This window comes from Prionailurus bengalensis, chromosome A1 (assembly GCF_016509475.1).
Source record: "Prionailurus bengalensis isolate Pbe53 chromosome A1, Fcat_Pben_1.1_paternal_pri, whole genome shotgun sequence".
NCBI classification, from domain to species: Eukaryota; Metazoa; Chordata; class Mammalia; order Carnivora; family Felidae; genus Prionailurus; species Prionailurus bengalensis.
The window spans coordinates 213,578,746-213,600,031 of NC_057343.1; the positions used below are offsets into that span (position 1 = coordinate 213,578,746).

At 43.4% G+C, this 21,286-nt stretch overlaps 1 protein-coding gene across 2 annotated transcripts in view; it reads left to right on the top strand.

Annotated features, from left to right (window-relative positions):
- The window catches only part of ADAMTS12 (ADAM metallopeptidase with thrombospondin type 1 motif 12), a 343,919-nt gene that overhangs the window by 269,747 nt on the left and 52,886 nt on the right, over positions 1-21,286 (top strand). For both annotated transcript variants that reach the window (XM_043600301.1, XM_043600310.1), the window contains exons 15-18: positions 1,605-1,849; positions 3,746-3,884; positions 11,473-11,599; positions 19,814-20,024. In XM_043600301.1, coding sequence (XP_043456236.1) covers positions 1,605-1,849; positions 3,746-3,884; positions 11,473-11,599; positions 19,814-20,024 — 722 coding nt within the window. The remainder of the gene's footprint in view (positions 1-1,604; positions 1,850-3,745; positions 3,885-11,472; positions 11,600-19,813; positions 20,025-21,286) is intronic.

Consider the following 21,286-nt stretch of genomic DNA (forward strand, 5'->3'; position numbering starts at 1 on the left):
TCTGCTCTGAGAAGGCAGGCAACATCCCAAGTCAGAAAGTGGCTGTGGGATGCAACACTCCAAAGGCATTTCAGAAAATTGTAATAGTCTCACTTACATGTGATATATATGTTCCTAGAGCTACTTGTAAATTTGTAGTTTTAATCAGCTGTTTCAGGCAAGTATTGTGAGGGTCAAACGGAATTTAATAAGGTGCTACAACACCTGCATTTTGGTCTTGCTGGATGGTAGCTGTCAGTTTGAAAAATGGGGCTGAGGTTGTGGCCTGAGCTTCTAAGCAAATTGTTCCTGCTGACTTCCTAGGATTTTAGCTCCCAAGACCCCCTGCTACTTCAGCATTGATGGAGGGGGAGCAGTCAAGGTACTTTCAGGTGACAGAGATGCAGGTTTCCTTGGGGTCAAAAAACCTAGTTCATGTCCAGTGGAAAATGGCCAGGATGATCAGGGTCTTAAGACCAAATTTTGCATGGAAAGAAAGGTTAAAGGAACAAGAATGTTTCGCTTAGAAAAGAGAAAAATGAGTATCAGAGCCGCCAGCAATGTCAGACATCATCTATTCAATCCCCTTTATTGTGCAGATGACATTCAAGGAAGTTAAATAAGTGCATGAAAGTGATAAAACACATTCGTGGTGATGCAGAAGCTAGGACTCAAGTGTTCTGACTCCCCTGCCCCCACACGTTTGCATGCCATCCCCAAAGTTCATGTTCTTTCCGTTCTATCCCACTGATGGTTCTTAAGAAACACAAACAGGATAAATTCATAAAGTGCTTAGCATGGAGTCTGCCAAAGAGGGGAAACCATTATGTGTTAATTCCTTTTCTCCCCAGTATGTCCCCTGCCATGACTACCAGTATACAAGGATAAGACTGTAGCTAGAATTGATCATCATCTTTAAATGAATGCCTTCTGTGCTCTTTCAGGTCGGAGTAGAGCACATGAGAGTAGAACATAAATTCATATTTCATCATAACAAAAAAAAAAAAAAAAAAAACCCTTTCTAATGAATAGAATTGTCCAGCAATATAAAAAGCTGTACTCAGAGCTGAGTTTCTCATCACAAGTTGTATTCAAGAGCACCAGGTGGCAAATCAATCCATGATTTCTCCTGGGATTCTATTAATGAATTTAAGCTATGATTAGATTACTTCTAAGAGTCTGTCTTTAACTTGGAGGCAATGAGGATGAATAAGCAGAAGGATGTATCCAATGTAATGTTGAAAAAGATTAATCTGATAGCAGCAACAAATGGGGGAGCAGAAATGCTGATGGGAAGCTAGTTAGGGGCTGTAAATATTTGAACTGTCAACTTAAAATTACAGAAATGACAATGCTGGGTCAACCACAAATGCTTCATAGTCCAATCTGCATTTATTTCACCTCTTCTCATAAAACTGTGTATGTACTGAGTCATAGAGCCCCTGGAAATTCTACTCCTGGCCAAGCTCTTTAAAATTCCCCATGACTAGTGTATCTGCTAATCCCAATGACCACCCAAAAGGAAGGCAAGGGCACTAAGTCATGGAGATGAATGATGGATCGGAAGCAGATTGTGTTCAGCTAAGCTACTGTGCCTTTTCCGTTATTGTATCTTCTCTCCTTAGGTTATGTTGACATTGGACTGATTCCAAAAGGAGCAAGGGACATAAGGGTAATGGAGGTTGAAGGAGCTGGAAACTTTTTGGCCATCAGGAGTGAAGACCCCAAAAAATATTACCTCAATGGAGGATTTATTATCCAGTGGAATGGAAACTACAAGCTGGCAGGGACCATCTTCCAATATGACAGGAAAGGAGACCTGGAGAAACTGATGGCCACAGGTCCTACCAATGAGTCAGTGTGGATCCAGGTAATGCAGAGGGGAAGACAGCTGATGATATGTACATTAGTTAGGACATTTATGATGTTCTTTTCCAAGGTATTTGCTAGGGGGCGTTAATTAAAAATACTTAAATTTTTTAGCAAGGAGCAGGGAGGGAAGCAAGATGTTACTTGTGCTGTTAATCCTTTATTGCCTAGAAATTTCTGAAGTCCCCATAATGAAATGATGTGGTCCCTAAAATCCTCTAATGGGAGTTTTGAGTTCAGTTTCCACTATGGTTGACCTAAGCTGTTTATTTGCAGGTGTTTCTCAGGTATAAAAAAAGATGCTGTCAATCTATGTCAGTGTGGCATGAGTTTCCAAGTAGCTTTCCAGCAATGGTGATGGACTGACATGGTTTTTTCATGTGTTATCATGTGCTTGTCCTCAGACAAGATGTTTGACTTTGTGAAACTCTTGGGGGAGAATGGAGTTAGAATGTAGTATGTCTCCTTGAAGGCACAAGCGGGTGTCGTGAGAGTTGAATAAGTAAATTGTCTTTCGTGTTGGCGAGGAACTATAGAAAAGGAGTGGATCATATCAGTAGAGACAAGGCAAGTTGGGGATTACAGATGGCCCAAGAGAAAGTCAGATATAACCATATTCAGAAGTTAGGAGGTAATTGCAGAGCCAGAGATCAGAGCACTCATAAAAGCTGGAGGTCAAGGCTTGACAGCTATGATTCATAAATGTCTTGAGACCTGAAATCTTACCTGCCTACATGGCAAAGGATTTACATAGGGAACCCCAATCCCATGGAGCAACCAATCCACCGATTTTAAATATGTGCTAAGTAGAGTACCTGCAGGAGAGGGAAGTGGGGGGGGGTTCCCAAGAATGGTATGCCTTGCCTAAAGCCCATGACCATTTTTATTGCAGAACTATATGCTTTAAAGGCATTAACTCACCTGAGAGCTAGAGAATAGCATCATAAGGCAACAGCAACAACAATAATAAAAATTAATGTTTATTGAATGCTAACTACATATGAGGCACTATTCTATTCATATCTTTTTTTTTAAGATTTTATTTTTGGGGCGCCTGGGTGGCGCAGTCGGTTAAGCGTCCGACTTCAGCCAGGTCACGATCTCGCGGTCCATGAGTTCGAGCCCTGCGTCAGGCTCTGCTGACCGCTCAGAGCCTGGAGCCTGTTTCCGATTCTGTGTCTCCCTCTCTCTCTGCCCCTCCCCTGTTCATGCTCTGTCTCTCTCTGTCCCAAAAATAAATAAAAAACGTTGAAAAAAAATTAAAAAAAAAAAGATTTTATTTTTAATCTGTACACCCAACGTGGGTCTTGAACTTACAACCTGAGATCAAGAGTTGCATGCTGTCCTGACTGAGCCTACCCAACGCCCTGTATTCTACTCATATCCAGTTATGTTACATTTATTTACTTATTCGACTCTCACAACATCCCTATTAGTCATGCTATTATTATCCTCACTTTGTAAATAGGGGAAACTAAGGCACAAAGATATTAAGTAACTTACCTGTAATCACAAATTTATTAAGTACACAAGGGTGCAAGGTGACCTACCAGTCTATTGTTGGAAAAGACACTATCCCCATTCCCTCAGAGAAATTTCCATAAGATTAAATCTCCATGGGAATTCAGCCAAGAAATAATCAAATGGAGATTAGATAGAGATAGATAAAGGTATAGATGTAGGTAGATATAGATATAGATATAGATATAGATATAGATATAGATAGATGTGTAGGTGGAAGTAGAGGTGGAGATATATTCATTTATTGGCGTTTGCTCCAATGCATGTCTTCATAATTACTTTAAGATGATGGACATTCTGTAGAGTTTGTTACTACAGCACTGTGTTTTGTAATATAAAGTCACGACAGTGATGTCAACCCTCTATTGCCTTTTAGCTTCTGTTCCAGGTGACTAACCCTGGCATCAAATATGAGTATACAATCCGGAAAGATGGCCTTGACAATGACGTGGAAAAACTGGTGTACTTCTGGCAGTATGGCCACTGGACAGAGTGCAGTGTAACATGTGGGACAGGTGAGAGACAGCTGCTGTGTCCCTGCATCTGTGTCAGCTTCACATTGGGCCACGGAGGCAGTCTGAGCCAGTGGTTCATACTCTGTGCCTATAGGTCTGCAGGGTTCCACAAACATGGCCTGGGGCCTCTCTGAGAATGAATATGCTGGTCATGGTCTAAAGAGAGAGGCAGTTTTTCTTGTATCAGCTTTATATACTGTTGTTCATGAAAGAGTTTGTCTGGAAAAAAGGTTACATGTCTTATTTTGTTTTGTTTTCAGAATTATTGAGATAAAAGTGGCACATCATAACATTGTGTAAATTTAAATTGTACCGGATGATTTGATACACATACATATTGTGAAACGTTTACCACAATAAGGTCAGCCAACATATCCATCACTCCACAAAGTTACCTTTTTGTGTATGTGGTGAGAACATTTAATATCTGCTCTTTTGGCAACTTTCAGGCATACAATACAGTATTACATGTGTTTTTCTTTTTTAATGTTTATTTATTGATATTTGAGAGAGAGAATGAGTGCGTGCACAAGCTGGAGAGGGTCAGAGAGAGAGGGAGAGGGAGAGAATCCCAAGCAGGCTCCACACTGTTAGCTCAGAGCCTGATGCAGGGCTCCATCCCATGAACCGTGAGATCATGACCTGAGCCAAAATCAAGAGTTGGGTGCCCCAGTATTACATGTGTTTTAAAAAGCAAAACAGAAAGGCTTAAAAGCCTGGTTGAGGACCTGAAGTTCACAAAAGTCAAACACCCTGCAGGGCACCTGGGTGGCTCAGTCAATTAAGGGTTCTAGTCTTGATTTTGGCTCAGGTCATGATCTCATGACTTACGAGATCGAGCCCCAAATCGGGCACCACACTGAGCATGGAGCCTGCTTGGGATTCTCTCTCTCCCTCTCTCTCTCTGCCCCACCCCCACTGTACTCTCTCTCTCTCTCAAAATAAATAAATGAACACTTAAACAACAACAACAACAACAAAAGTCGGATACCCGGCTCAGAGGCATGCTGTAAATGATGGGCAAATCCAAACCACAACAGGCTCTCCTGATTCCAACCTAGTGTTCTTTTTTCTGTCTCCAATTTACCACGTTTTCGTATCTACTAGGAGAGTAGTTTCCTCTCATAAAATTGAGCATTGGAGAGATCCCTTGCTGTCAAGTGTATCAGGATGGAATAAGTTCTGCTACCATAAGAAATCAAAATCTCAGGACTTCAACACAGAGAAGGTTTATTTCTTTTTTTTTTTTTTTTAAATTTTTTTTTTCAATGTTTTTTATTTATTTTTGGGACAGAGAGAGACAGAGCATGAACGGGGGAGGGGCAGAGAGAGAGGGAGACACAGAATCGGAAACAGGCTCCAGGCTCCGAGCCATCAGCCCAGAGCCTGATGCGGGGCTCGAACTCACGGACCGCGAGATCGTGACCTGGCTGAAGTCGGACGCTTAACCGACTGCGCCACCCAGGCGCCCCAGAGAAGGTTTATTTCTAACCCATTGTAAGTCTGATGCAGATTGGATGGCCCAGCTTCATCCTGCAACTAAGACATCTGACATGTGTGGCTTCCAGCATGCCCCACAGCAAACAGAAATGGAAGAGACAGACTGGCTCTTATTAAGGGCCACGGCCTGGTGGTGACACAGATCATTTCTGCTCACCTTTCATTTCATTGGTTGGCCTTAGTCCTCTGAGTACAAGCTGGAAACTGTAAACAAGTGCACGGACATTTGTAGGGCATCCACTCTCTTGGCTGAAGGCTGGGTGAACTTCTCTAAGGTCTGGGGTGAGGGGGCGGGGTAGGGTATGTCAGGTACTTGGGACTCTTCACTCATTTGGGGGGCTTTAATAGTAGTCCCATATGAGGCCTCTGCCTCCCTTTTTTGGATCATGTCCAAGTCTGTTCTGGAACTTCCTGCCTTTAGCTTGTAACTACTGCCTTTAAAACTAGGGCAGCAATAAGGGGAAGTGCCAAATTCAGCGAGGTAGCCAAGAGAATGGAAGTGAAGGAGTGAATGGCCAGAAGAACACAGTCACCTACTCTGTGGGCCTCTCTCTTATATACTCTGTCTTGTCACCATTCCTTCACTCGCTCCTCCCTGTACCTGTGCCCCCTGCCCCAGGAAGCAGTCCTGGAAAGGGGTCCAGCAATGGACATTGAGTCACGCATTGTCAACCTCATCGACGATTCTTGTATTTCCAACTTCTCTCTTCCCCTCCTTCAGTACAGAAACCAAGCGTTGACTTTTAGAAATTGTAGGGATCGTGTTCATTTCAAAATGTGTGCTGTTTTGAAAATCCTAGTCCTCTGGAAATCCATTAGGTCAAAGCTGTGATTTGTGGCAGCAGCCGTAAGTGGGGTTGGTGTCATACTGCTATCCCCAGTGCTACCCCTGGCATTTCCAGATGTCCTGCCCCACTGCCCAGGGGGCTGGGCTTGCCGAGAAGCAAAAGCAACATAAACAAAAAATAAGTTGGTGAAAAATATTTCCTTGAGGAGCAGTTGTGAGGAAAATGAGGTCATGGGTTCCAATTCTGTGTCTCCCTCTCTCTCTGCCCCCCCCCCCGTTCATGCTCTGTCTCTCTCTGTCCCAAAAAAAATGAATAAAAAAAAAAGTTGAAAAAAAATTTTTTAAGGAAAATGAGGTCATGGGGACTATAGATACAAATACTTTTTCGAGTTCTCATCCCCATTTTTCTCTTCTTTAGGTGAAGTACAGGTTTTTTTTTTTATAAATTTTTTTTCAACGTTTATTTATTTTTGGGACAGAGAGAGACAGAGCATGAACGGGGGAGGAGCAGAGAGAGAGGGAGACACAGAATCGGAAACAGGCTCCAGGCTCTGAGCCATCAGCCCAGAGCCCGACGCGGGGCTCGAACTCACGGACCGCGAGATCGTGACCTGGCTGAAGTCGGACGCTTAACCGACTGCGCCACCCAGGCGCCCCAAGTGAAGTACAGGCTTAAGCTTTAAGCTGAAATCCTTTGTCCCTGGACACCAAGGAGTGAAAACTCAGCCAGTCCAGGCTGGGCAGGGGCCCCTCCACAAAACAGGAGAGCACCCACCCGCCCCTCTTTTCTGTTTCAACATGGGATGAATTCTTTGCATTATTACACATGCAATATTTCAGAGCATAGGAATACAAGATAAATGACTGATTTGTGCTGTGTTCGTAAAGATGAGATGCATCCTCTTGGCTAGGAAATGAGATTCCCTTACCAAATGTGCATCAGGCACTTGGTTCTGATACAGCCTGATCCTTCAGCAACACCTCGGCCTGCTTGGGCAAATGTCATTCTGGTTATTAAACCTTAACAGGAACTATGAGGAAGCTGCCAGTGTCCATGTGCTCACCTGAATCTCAGTCACACTGCCTATTTGAGCAACAGTGAGCTCTTATTCTGGCAGAGAAGAAAGGCAACATATCTACTCTCATGCTGTCAGACACAGAGGGTGAAATGCTAATATTCCCGTAGGACACACATTGCTAAATATAAAGATGGAAGACCGCCTGAAACACTGAATCAGTCAACTGTGTATTTTTAGTTGCTTTGAGCTAAAACGTTCTATACTATAAAAGTAAGTGAAAAACATTATCGAAAAATTAGAAATAGAAAAAGTCACCACCCTGACACAATGCATTTTTCTACTTTTCTTTTTTGCCTTTCTTTTTTTTTTTTTAAGTTTTCTTAACATTTATTTATTATTGACAGACAGAAAGAGACAGAACATGAGCAGGGGAGGGATGGAGGAGAAGGAGACACAGACTCCAAAGCAGGCTCCAGACTCTGAGCTGTCAGCACAGAGCACGAGGCGGGGCTCGAACTCACAAACCGCAAGATCATGACCTGAGCCAAAGTTGGACACCCAAGTGACTGAGCCACCCAGGCACCCCTTTTTTGCCTTTCAATATGCTTTTTTCTAGTTATAGATGTATATAGTTGTGTGCATATGGATGTGTTTATGTACGTATACACATGCTTTCACTTAATGCCATTAACATGGGTACCTTTCCAGGTCTTACTCAGTCTTCGTAGCTGTCATTTTTTGGATACATTATGTTTCACTGGCAAGACAAAGCAAAATGTCTTTTAGCCAATTCTTTATTGATCATCATATTCTGAAGATTTCATTAGTGTTAATTTGTAGATGGAATTTCTGGGCTCATAGAGCATAAATATTGGGGCTTCTGGGTGGCTCACTTGGTCGAGCATCCAACTTCGCCTCAGGTCATGATCTCACGGTTCGTGAGTTCGAGCCCCATGTTGGGCTCTGTGCTGACAGCTCAGAGCCTGGAGCCTGCTTTGGATTCTGTGTCTCTGTCTCTGTCTGCCCCTTCCTGACTCACACTCTGTCTCTCTCTCTCTCTCTCAAAAATAAATAAACATTTTAAAAAGGAGCATAAATATTATGGCAATGTTAAGAAACTTATTACCAAATTGATTCCCATAGTAAAAGAGTGTGCAAACAGGTAGTAGCATCATTTTATTTTATTTGTCTTGTTTTGTTTTGTTTTGTTTTTATTATTATTGTATTATTTTAGCTTTACACTTTTTCACTGGGAAGCATTATAAATCTCCTAGCAAAATGGAGAATGTAACAGCAAACTCTTGCATGCCAGGCACTCAGTTTTCTCAGATTTTACCATTACTCATGCTTATTTCAACCTTCATTTTTAAAGAAAAGAAATTGCACAAATGCAGATGATAAGCACTCCCTGACTCCTCTCCCTTTCCTTTTTCCCCAGAGTTAACCAGGGTCATGTAACCAGTATTTGTTATTATCATGCATGTTGTTAAATACTCTTATTATACATGTGAATACTCATCCACATTAAAAAACATTGTTTCTCGGGCATTTAAGCTTATAAACAGTGTCATATTCTGTGTATAGTTCTCTATCTTGTTTTACTCAGTATTATGCTTTTGAGATAAGTCCACACTAATGAAAGTAGCTCTTTGTACATTCACCTGAAGGTCTGCGTACCGTCCCACTGTGTGAATATACAATTATTTCTACATTACACTATTCTGCAGTCAGTTATAAACCTTTTTGTAGTGCCGTAATGAACACCTTTCCTTAATAGCACTAAAGCTCAAAATAACCAGGTACATTTAAGATATGTCCACATATCCTTGATAAAGCATGAGTATTACAAATAGGGACACACATTCCACTCTGACCCTGATGTGTGACTATAGGCTGATATCTAGATGACAATTCACTTCTTTGGAAAATCAGAATCAGATACTTCTTTGACCCTTTTAAAATTGCATTCGTCTTGGTACTAATCCATCTGACTTCGTCCACTGGAATTGTCAGGTAGGGTCAACCGAGTGAAGATACTGGTCTCTAACAATATCTGGAAGACTTTTTTAATATTTAGGACCATAAAAATAACAGAAACGTTGAGATGGATTTAAGCATATACTGTGGAACGAGGCTTATATAGTTCATCGTATGCATAAACACATAGTATTTATAAGATAAACGACAAGTGACATATAGTGATACATACACCATTAATTTCAATGGAGGAACTCTGACACATCATTATTAATTTTGCCCTACGCGCCCCACAGTATCTGCCCGGCCAGTCTATGTTCATCACCACGCTGATCCACCAGACCAACCAGGCAATAGGGATTTTATGTTATGTTTTGTGTCCTTCCGCTACTGCTGGAGTCAGGAGCACGGAGCAATTTTTGCTATTCCTGCACAGAAACAAGCCTTTTGGGAGGATGTTTCCAACCTCTGAGGGTCACCTGACAGTTTCCTTTTAGTTGTGACATTAAGAATTTGCCAAACCACCCAAAGTTTCAATGAAACTTCTAAGCATCTAAGCTTTTCTTTTTCTGCTCTATAACTGCAGGTACATGTCAGTGTTTCTGGCATCCACCATTTCAGTCTCTATCCACTCACATTGTCCAAGACTTCTCTACAGGTGTTTGTGTCTTTCCAAACAATGACTCGTTCCTTGTGCCACAGAAGTTCCTTTTGTAATGTTGCTTCCAGCTGTTGACAGTGTTTTATTTCTAGGACAAAAGAAGAATAAGACAGTCTTATCAGCTGAGAAAGCCTGAGTGTTTGAAAGGTTACTTATCTTCTTCAAAAGAAAAAAAATACTGTTTTAGTTAACAACAAAATACTGTTGATTCATTTAAAAGGATTCACTTACTGTATGACAACTCCTCTGACATTTTTAAATGATGAGATGTGATCACTGACATCTGAGTATGAAAGGCAGCCTGGGAGATTATGCTGGAACGGGGCGTGTGAAGCAGTGTGAGGTGGCAGATGGCAGGACAACGGGCTCCAGTTTGGGTCCTGCCTGCTGTGTGTCTGTGGGGAAGTCCCTCCGTGTGCTAACGTGAGGAGGTGACCAGCTTATCGGTGTACTCATGGCCTTTCCGATTCAAGAATTCTGTACACCAGTAAGCCCACTCAAGGCCTGGATGCCCTGAGAGTTCAGGGCACCAACCTGTGTGCACGCTGATGGCTCTGTCCCCTGGTGGGCGGGGCGGGGGGGGGAGGGGGGGAGGTCCCAGTCTTCAGTCTTCTACCCCAGTATTTCACATCCAGCATTGAAGTGTTAGCCCCCTCAAGAGACATGATGACTCCCTTCTCACTCTCCCTCCACCTCTCAATCCGTGACATGCTGGCCACTCCCCTCACTTCTCTTGGTAATGATGTCTTAGCAAAAGCTGTGGTCCCTTTCCTCTGTCAGCCTGTGGGACTTCACCGTGCCTCCATTTCATCTTTCACATACGAATAATGGTAGTGTTGACCTCACTAGATTGTTGTGAGGTTTGGGTTTCTGTCTACCAAAATAGATAATAAGTAATACATTTTACGTATTATATATTTGTATATGTACATATATGTTTGTTTATTTGTACACACACACATACAGTTCTGAACAGCACCTGAGACAAGGCAAGTGCTACATGTATTCACTATTATTATTTATCCAAAGCTAAACCCAGCCTACAGGTGTTCTTGGTCTGCCTACAGAACGTGCCACCCCCCGGGTGCTTTTCTTACTCACATTACCGACCTGGTCTCCAAAGGCAGCAGTATTATTAGTCCCTGTTCTCAAAGCTTCTACTTTAGAAACATGACCCCTCAAACTTTACAACATTCTTTTGAATTTTATTCCTGTCTTTCAGAGTTTACTAATAATATAAACATCCCTACCCCCTTTGTTCCTTTATTAAGCTAAGAGCAACTGTGTTATAATACCTGGCGATAATATCTGCTTTCGTTATTTAAGTCTCACTTTTTTTAATTTGGAATATATGTATTGGTCTTGTCTCCCCAGTTACATTATAATCTGTATATGAGATTGTGTGTTAATCTACCTATATTATCTGTAGTCCTTCTCAAGCCAGATCTCTTCCACCCACTGTGAGCTGTAGCATGAGTGAAGTAGAGACTCCGTTCCCTATCCATACTTTGAAAGCCAGACACCTTATGGACAACTTTCCCATCAGTGATAAGCGTGGTCACTTGACATGACCAGGGGCCTCCCTGACACTAGGTATGTGGGCTCGGGATTTAACACGTGTGAACCTTTCTGCCCTGCCCCCAGGTATCCGCCGCCAGACTGCCCGTTGTGTGAAGAAGGGCCACGGGATGGTGAAAGCTACCTTTTGTGACCCAGAAACACAGCCCAACGGGAGACAGAAGAAGTGCTACGAAAAGGACTGTCCACCCAGGTAACCACTGATAAAAGAGCTCTGTGTGTCTGAGTAACAGTAATCTAATGCTCAGTGATAAAGGAGGTTGGGAAGCTTTGTCATTAGAATAAATGCAGAAAAACCTTTACAGGTGTCTGTGGCTATGCTGTTGGAGCCTGTGGCAACCTGTGAGTGAGGACATCTTCTCCCCATAGAGCAGTATTTCTTACAAAGATGTGTTCTGTGTTTTTTTATTTGGTAAGACTAAGTCTCGGAGCATTGTTGAAGAGAATGTTCTATGGATCCCCCAAAGTTCTTCAGATAACAGGTGTGGCTTTTCTAAGAGCACTGGACCGGTGCAACAGTAGCCTTCAACTTCAGATCACTGGACCCACCTGCACTTAATGGCTGCCTGGAAGGGTGGTCTTCAGAGCAGGCTCTCTTAATCTCAGCACCGTTAACATTTGGGGCCAGATAACTCTTTGTTTCAGGATTGTCCTGCACACCCTATGATGTGTAGTGACACCCCTGGCCTGTACCTGCTTATATTTTAGTAGCAACTTCCCCCTTCCTCCAGGTTGTCACGACCAAAAACATCTCCAAACATTGCTAAGTGTCTTGTCAAGGGCAAAAGCACCCTTGGTTGAGAAGCAGCATTATAGAGATATTCATTTCCTGCTCACCATATTGGTTCTAGATATTAGAGTCCCAGAAGGTGGCTGTAATGTAGGGGCTTATGTTAAAGGTGGGGGGTGGGCGGGTCGGGAGCCAAGGAGGAGGAGAATGGAGAGAGGAAGAGAGAGGGGAGGGACAGAGAAGAAAGGAAGTGAAGGAAGAAGGAAAGAATGAATTCTGGAGAGTGTCTTCATTTTCTAGTGACCACAAACAGGGGTATATTTAGGTTGCCAATCTCACCAGGCATTCATTCCAATCCTAATGGACACACTAAGTTTAGTCAAACAGGAGGGGACTCGTTGGTATCATAAATCAAATAGGTGATGAACCGAACTCTAAAGAAGAGCTAGAAGAATGTGATAAATGTTGAAGAACTGTGTAAAAAGAAGAGTCTAGGCAAGTCAGTGAAGGCAAGCAATATCTGTCTCTAGTGGGGGCAGACAGGCTGGTCCCAGAGGCCAGAGTCAGCGGGTTTATTCTCTGTCCAGCTCTGTGGGCTCTGGTGGAGAAGGAGTGGGCTGTGAGGCCGGGAGCCAGATCCTGCCGTGCGGCAACAGGACAGAGGCACTGCCTCACCTCACCTTGGTCACCTCGCCTTGGTCACCTCACCTGGCTGCAGCTCTGGCCAGCACTAGGTTTCGTCTGCAGCTGTACTTTCTATAATTTCTTCTCAGGGAAGAGTGAGCCAGAAAAGAAAAGGTCATGTCTGGGGGCTGGTCACTAGCCCACAGCTCTGCAGGGCTCACGTGCTTCCTCACCCCCAGTCCCCCGCAAAGTCGATGACGCTGTACCAGTAAATTCCTGTTGCGTTCATTAGACAGCAGCCATGATACATGTGCCTGCGTGCCCGGGGTTCTGTCCTTGCTTTTCAAAGCCACTTGCTATGGTGGGTTAGATATCCTCTTAAAACGATAGATGGTTATTTCCTGGCTCTAATTTTGTCCCTGGGGTTCAGGTTCTCATTTTTATTGTGTTACATAGTCTCCCTCGGCCTTATGATTGCCAATGAATAGTTGTTAAGCTCCTGTTACTTCCCATAAGAGATACTGTGGTGATTATAGCCATGTAAGAGTTACCATTTATTGAGCACCGAGATATTGTGATACAATAAAGGATATATATTTGGTATCTGATAAAAAAAAAATGCCTCTGATAAAATCCAATAGTCATCATGATTTTAGAACTAAAAGCTCTGGGGGCGCCCAGGTGGTTCAGTTGGTTAAGCACCTGACTTTGGCTCAGGTCATGATCTCACAGTTCCTGGGTTTGAGCCCCAAGTTGGACTCTGTGCTGACAGCTCAGAGGCTGGAACCTGTTTCAGATTGTGTGTCTTCTTCTCTTCCTGCCCTTCACCCACTTACACTGTGACACCTTCTCTCAAAAATAAATAAACATTAAAAAAAATTAAAAACAAACAAACGAACAAAAAAACCCTAACTGGAGGAGTATGGAGAGCTTCCTGTTGGCTGAATACATGGAGGAGCTGGGAGGATGGTGTACCCTAAGGCGGGAATAGAAGCTCTTCCACCTTTCCCCTCCACCTTGCCCCATGAATCTCTTCCATTATTCCTTTTATAATAATCCAGTAATATAGTAAGCAAAATGTTTTCTTGAGTTCTGTGAGCCACTCTAGCAAAGTATCCAACCCTTGGCTGGGATTGTGGGAACCCGTGGTTCATGGCCAGCTGGTAAGAAGCACAGGTGACAACCTGGACCTGAAGGGAAGGCAATAGGGGCTGTGCTGGGTGGCCCAGCCCCTAACCTGCCCAGTCTGCACCAACCCCAACAGTTAGGGCCAGAATTGCTTGGTATGGAAAACCCACACATTTGTTGAAACAGAAGTAACTTGGGGCACCTGGTGGCTCAGTCAGCTAAGTGACTTCGGCTGAGGTCATGATCTTACGGTTCGTGGGTTCAAGGCCCGTGTTAAGCTCTGTGCTGACAGCTCGGGGCCTGGAGCCTGCTTCGGTTTCTGTGTTTCCCTCTCTCTCTGCCCCTCCCTCACTCATGCTCTGTCTCTCAGAAGTAAATAAACATTCAAGAAGAAGGAGAAGAAGAAGAAGAAGAAGAAGAAGTCATGTGAGAGCAGAGTAGAAGAAAACTGGGATTTTTAAATACCTACTTCACTTTTGATGATGTTTTAGAGATACCTCATATATTATCTTTATTGTTCTCGACTACTGAGGAAAATAATTATTATCATGCCTATAGAGGAAGAACTGTTCCTTACCTCACTTAGGAGCATGCAGCTAACTAGTAGACAGCAGAGGTTTGAACCCGGGGCTAGCTATCTATAAGTCTGTGGTCTCCATTACATCCCCAAAGAGGTGTGCACCTCTCCCCTATCCAGGCTGTGTCTAAAGCAAAGCAAGCGTGCTGCTAGGTGTGGTGGGTTCCAAGGGATCTTCATGCAGACAGTCACATGCTGAGGCCAAGGTAGAGCTGGGGACACAGGCTATGTACAGAAAAGCAACACAGTCAAAGAAGATTCTGGTATCAACTCTGTGTTTTAAAACATACATCAATCTGTTCCGGATATCTTGTTTTATTTTTTATTTTTTTTAATTCACATCCAAATTAGTTAGCATATAGTGCAACAATGATTTCAGGAGTAGATTCCTTAGTGCCGGTTACCCATTTAGCCCATCCCCCTCCCACAATCCCTCCCGTAACCCTCAGTTTGTTCTCCATATTTATGAGTCTCTTCTGTTTTGTCCCCCTCCATGATTTTATATTATTTTTGTTTCCCTTCCCTTATGTTCATCTGTTTTGTCTCTTAAAGAAAGGTTTAATTTTTTTAATGTTGATTTGTTTTTGAGAGAGAGAGAGAGAGAGAGAGAGAGAGAGAGAGAGACAGCATGAATAGGGGAGGGGCAGAGAGAGAGGGAGACACAGAATTGAATACAGGCTCCAGTCTCCGAGCGGTCCGCACAGAGCCTGATGCAGGGCTCGAACTCATGAACTGCAAGCTCATGACCTGAGCCAAAGTCGGACACTTAACTGACTGAGCCACCAGGCACCCCTCTGTTCCGGACATCTTACTTACCTGTAGCTAAAGACTTGGCCTCACTCTTTTCAGAATTCGCTTTCCATAAAGGTGGTTACCTTACCCACCTCTACACTTCAACTCTCAGAATTTCTAGTTGGAGGTAACTTTACAACAAGATGCTACCAGTGCTAGAGGGAGAAGGATGTTGGGGTAAGAGTCGGGAGGCTGAAGGACTCTTCAGGAGGAGATGAGCTGACCCTTCAGCCCATGGACATGGAGAAGGGGCCTTGATAAAGCAATTCTTACGTGATACAAGCTGAGCTCTGTGAGCTTGAAGCTGACCCTTAGTGCGGTCTTGTGATAGGCTGAAAGGACATCCTGATCCCTGGAGCCTGCAAATGTTACCTCATTTGGAGCAAGGGTCTTTGCAGACATTATTGAGTGAAGGGGCTTGAAATGGGGATACTATCATCAGTTATCCATTTGGACCCTAAATGTCATTACAAGTGTCCTTATAGGAGAGAGGCAGAGGGGAATTTCACACACACACACACACACACACACACACACAGAAGGTGATATGAAGATGGAACAGGGACAGATTTGGAGACAGTAACCTTAAAGACTGGAGGGATGGTCCACAAGCCAGGCAATGCCAGCAGCCACCACAAACCCAAAGAGGCAAAGAACTGATCTTCCATAGAGCCTCTGGAGGGAGCATGGTGCTGCTAATGCCTTCATTTCATCCCAGTAACACTGATTTTATAACTATAAGAGACCAGATTTGGCTTCTAGAACTATTAGAAACCAGGTTTTTTGGGGTGCCTGGGTGGCTCAGTTGTTTGAGCATCCGACTTCAGCTCAGGTCATATTCTCACACACAGTTCATGAGTTCCAGCCCCACATTGGGCTCTCTGCTGTCAGCATGGAGCCTGGAGCCTGCTTCGGATCCTCTGTCTCCCTCTCTGCCTCTCTCCCACTCATGCTCTCTCTCTCTCTCAAAAATAAATAAAAACATTTAAAAAAACACTAAAAATAAAGTAAAATAAATAAAATTTTTTAAAAAGTAAAAAACAAACAAACAAACAGGTTTTTGTTGTTTTGAGCCACCAAGTTCGTGGTAATTTGTCACAGCAGCTATGGGAAACTAATGCAGGTGACGCAAGCAGAAGAGCAGAGATGCCCCAACCAAGTTATAGACGCTCCAAAGCTTGGAAAACCCTGTGATTGGGGCTTCTTGGAATGTGTGGCAAAGGAGTTTTTGGAATGGCACAAATCTGTCACTTCCTAAGGAAGCTTGCAGCCAGGCAGGCTATATGAGATGCATATTCATTGGCAAGGCAAGCCTTTGTCAGGGCAAGACCAGCAGCCAGGCATCTGGACCCCTTGCCCATAGTCCCACCTCCTGGCCACTGTACCTGTGATTCTTGCCTTGCTTGGGGCTTTGTAGTTGACATCTCTTCATCTCTTAGTTCTAAAAGCAGCATTGCTAGAACAAGGTAAATGATACCTGGTTCCCCCTGGAAGGCTTCTTAAGCTGAGTGCACAGATGCAGCTTGTTGATTTGGAGAGAAATTTTGAAATGGACCAATTCCACAGCCCCCTCTCCTACCATCAGCAATGAAGCCCCGGTAGTTAGAAAGGAGATGCCGTGGCCGCAGGCAGGAGCGGGGTGCCAGACAGCCACTGTGCAGCATCTTCCGGGGCCCAGGTTTTCTCAGTGAGCTGGTGATCAGTTCCACAGCTCTACTCTGCCAGTCCACATCAGAGCACTTCAAGGGAGCAAGACAGCCTGTTCTATCTCCCAACTTGTGCTGTCATATAGGAAACAGAATTTCCTGCAATTGCCTCCAAACAATTTGAAGATTATTGTTAAGAGTGAAGTATAAGGAATTTAACAAGTCTTTTTAAATCATTGTCATTTGGTAGCATCTTTCGCTTATTACACTCTGGAAAACAGTGTGCAGGTTCCTCAGAAAATTAAAAATAGACCTACCCTATGACCCAGCAGTAGCACTGCTAGGAATTTACCCAAGGGATACAGGAGTACTGATGCATAGGGGCACTTGTACCCCAATGTTTATAGCAGCACTCTCAACAATAGCCAAATTATGGAAAGAGCCTAAATGTCCATCAACTGACAAATGGATAAAGAAATTGTGGTTTATATACACAATGGAGTACCACGTGGCAATGAGAAAGAATGAAATATGGCCCTTTGTAGCAACGTGGATGGAACTGGAGAGTGTGATGCTAAGTGAAATAAACCATACAGAGAAAGACAGATACCATATGGTTTCACTCTTATGTGGATCCTGAGAAACTTAACAGAAACCCATGGGGGAGGGGAAGAAAAAAAAAAAAGAGGTTAGAGTGGGAGAGAGCCAAAGCATAAGAGACTGTTAAAAACTGAGAACAAACTGAGGGTTGATGGGGGGTGGGAGGGAGGGGAGGGTGGGTGATGGGCATTGAGGAGGGCACCTTTTGGGATGAGCACTGGGTGTTGTATAGAAACCAATTTGACAATAAATTTCATATATTGAAAAATAAAAAAAAAATAAAGCCTTCCACTGTGTTGTTACAGTGAGAATCACTATTAGAGCCCCAGTCCATAGGACTTTTACGTTGTAACCGGGACAGTAGAGTAACTCATGTAGGGGGACTAAAGAACAGTAGGTTCTCCAGTTGTGTGGGAAATGCCAGCAGCGTTCTGGTAGGATAAAGATCACTGGCAAAAACAGACCAAATCGGGTTAGGCTGTTGTTAATTCTGTGCTGACTAAACCAGAGAGGTTGTCTTTTCGGGGTAAATGAATGGGTTGGGCTTTTGTCTTGCTGAGTTTTTTGCATTACATTTTTCTTCTGACCAATCCCTCAGAACATCTGAACAGCCTTCTGTCACAGATCACCTATAAATATAAAAACAGTATTCTATTATACATCTCCTAGGAAGGTGACATTATGGCAGACATCCAAAAAGTGAAATGGACAACAGAAAACAACTTGACACTGGCTCCTGAGCCCTGGGCCTGGAAGAGTTACACAATGATGGAGAAGGGGAAAAAAAGAGGGTTCCCTACCACTTTCAAAAGCTATTTCTAGGAGCGCCTGGCTGGCTCAGTCAGTTAGACATCCGACTCTTGATTGTGGCTCTGGTGATGATCTCACAGTTTGTGAATTTGAGCCCCAAATGGGGCTCTGTGCTGACAGTGGGGAGCCTGCTTGGGATTCTCCCTCTCCCTGTCTCTCTGCCCCTCCCCGCTTGTGGTCTCTCTCTCTCTCAAAACATAAATAAATAAATAAATAAATAAATAAATAAATAAATAAATAAACAAACAAATAACTTTTTCTTAAAAAGCTCTTTCTGTGTTTCCATGGGTTCTACCTCCTAGAATCTTAAATAAATCATCCATGATAAGAGGTAGAGAAAGAGCTCACATCCTTGTTTTCCACAGAGAATCCAGAGTATTCATTAGCAAACACTTTTAGTTCTTTAAGTTGTCAAGAATAGCTAACAAGTAAGACATTATCTTAAGTTTCTTCTTTTTCTACTGCTTTCTGATCAAAGGGACCAATGAAACTAGTAGTAGGTAGACTGCAGGAGATAGGAAAGAGGAAGGCAATGCCTCCAATTGATCATCTCCTAAATAATTGAAAATTAGTAATTGTTTCAGTACCTGCTTCACATTAGAGTAGAAAAATATTCAATTAGGAACCAGGCAACCTAGATTCTATTGGATTCTTTTACTCGATAGTTGAGTGTCCAGCTCTTGATTTCGACTCAGGTCATGATCTCACAGTTCATGGGATAGAGCCTCACATCCCACAGCACAGAGCCTGCTTTCTGCCCCTCTCTTTCTGCCCCTCTCCTTCTCTCTCTCTCTCTCTCAAAATAAATAAACTTAAAATAACAACAAATAATAACAAATGATCAAGTTCTTATGTGTTAGGCTGTGTACTATACACTATATATAAATTGATATTTTGTTTAATGTACAACACTCGTATAAAGTCAGTATTGTTATACTCATTTCATAGATGAGGAAAGTAAGGCTCAAACTTGCTTGAAGTTGCACAATAGGAAACTAGACCTTAGTTTTATTTTTCATTAATGTTTATTTATTTTTAAGAGAGAGAGAGAGACAGAGGGCAAGTGGAAGAGGGGCAGAGAGAAAGGGAGACACAGAATCCAAAGTAGGCTCCAGGCTCTGAGCTGTCAGCACAGAACCTGATGCAGGGCTTGAACTCACGAACCATGAGATCATGACCTCAGCCAATGTCAGACGCTTAACCCACTGAGTGACCCAGGTACCCCCAGACCTCAGTTTTATTGACTGAAAAGAGAGAAGGCATATTGTTTTTCATTCAGAGACATTCTTATTTAGCATCTACTTATGCTGTATGCTCGACTGGACTTGAGGCGTGGTTGCACAAGCCAGCCATGGCCCTGCCTACTCTAGGAGGCTGGAGTATCAGCGAGGACCACCCAGCTCTGTAACCTGTGCTTCTGCACATGTTTCTGTTTCCAGTGGCTGGCTGTACACGTATACTTTTGGTGATCTTCTCTCACATGTCCGTGTGTGTCTGCAGGTGGTGGGCCGGGGAGTGGGAAGCATGCTCAGCAACATGTGGGCCCCACGGAGAGAAGAAGCGAACGGTGCTGTGCGTCCAGACCATGGGCTCTGATGAGCAGGCTCTTCCAGCTAAAGACTGCCAGCACCTGTTGAAGCCCAAGACCCTCATTTCCTGCAACAGAGACATCTTGTGTCCATCAGACTGGACAGTAGGCAACTGGAGTGAGGTAAGCTTCATCCGTTCCCCACCCATTAACTAATCCAAAGCGACCCTAGAGAAAATTGCAGAGTCACCAGTGTCTATCACCTCTGGCCTGTTTCCTGCATTTCCCACTGCCTCGTATCCTATCTTGCTTATTTTTCATTCTTACTGGGTCTTCTCACTTATCCAGTGATCAGATACCAGTCAGGGATGAGCTGAATCCCACTTACACAGGCTCACAACAGCTAATTATTTTTTAATTTTTTTAAGTTTATTCATTTTTGAGAGACAGAGAGACAGAGCATGAGCTGGGGAGGGGCAGAGAGAGAGAGGGAGACACAGAATCCGAAGCAGGCTCCAGGCTCTGAGCTGTCAGCACAGAGCCCGACGCGGGGCTCAAACTCACAAACTGCGAGATCATGACCTGAGCCGAAGTCGGACACTTAACCGACTGAGCCACCCAGGTGCCCCTCACAACAGCTAATTTGTACATTGTCAGGATTTTTGCTATTCTCCTGTCGTCAAACCACTGGTAGCAAATCAGGGCTCTCCCACCCACCCCAAGAGCTGGTTTGTTAAACGCTTACATTTATGTTTCACTGGAACTATTGTAGTTAACTAAAACCGGAGATGTGCTACTCAAATGGTAGAATGATAGGCAGTATACTTGACACTTGAAAAAGTCCCTCACATCATCCGTCTATTCAGCATCGGTCAAGGCCAGACCTGACCAAGAGTTGGCACATCTACTGTTATTAGCCATGTAAATTCAAATGTTGTTGCATTTCCCCAAATTAATCTGATCTAATTCTCTGAGTGCAGTTAGAAATCAGTGGGCTAGAAGGTTAAGAAGAACTCCCAAGCTTCATTTGCCTTTAGATCACCTGGAACCTGGTAGTGTCACAACTCATGCTCCTACAGTCTGTCGTCGAAGTAGAGACTTTTTGTTCTCCAAGGGTCCTGGAGTTTCCAGGGGCCTTGCTCTGCTTCCCTATACATGTTTCCGTTCAATGACCTAAGGAATGACAAAAAATACATGATTTTTTAAACCAACAGTCCAGACTTCAAGGACAGATGAGTTTCCTTGGAAGGCCCATGCTTTCCATAATAATGCTACTGTTGACCAGAATAGCATAGGAACTCCTCTTAGGACTCACCTTCAGAGAAACAAAAAATACTGGATTTCGGAGAATGCAGGAAGTACTATCTGTACTCATAAAGGTACTATGAAATAGTATCTAAAGAAGAATTTGAAAATTTGTATAAGCAAAGGTTCCATCTCTGAAG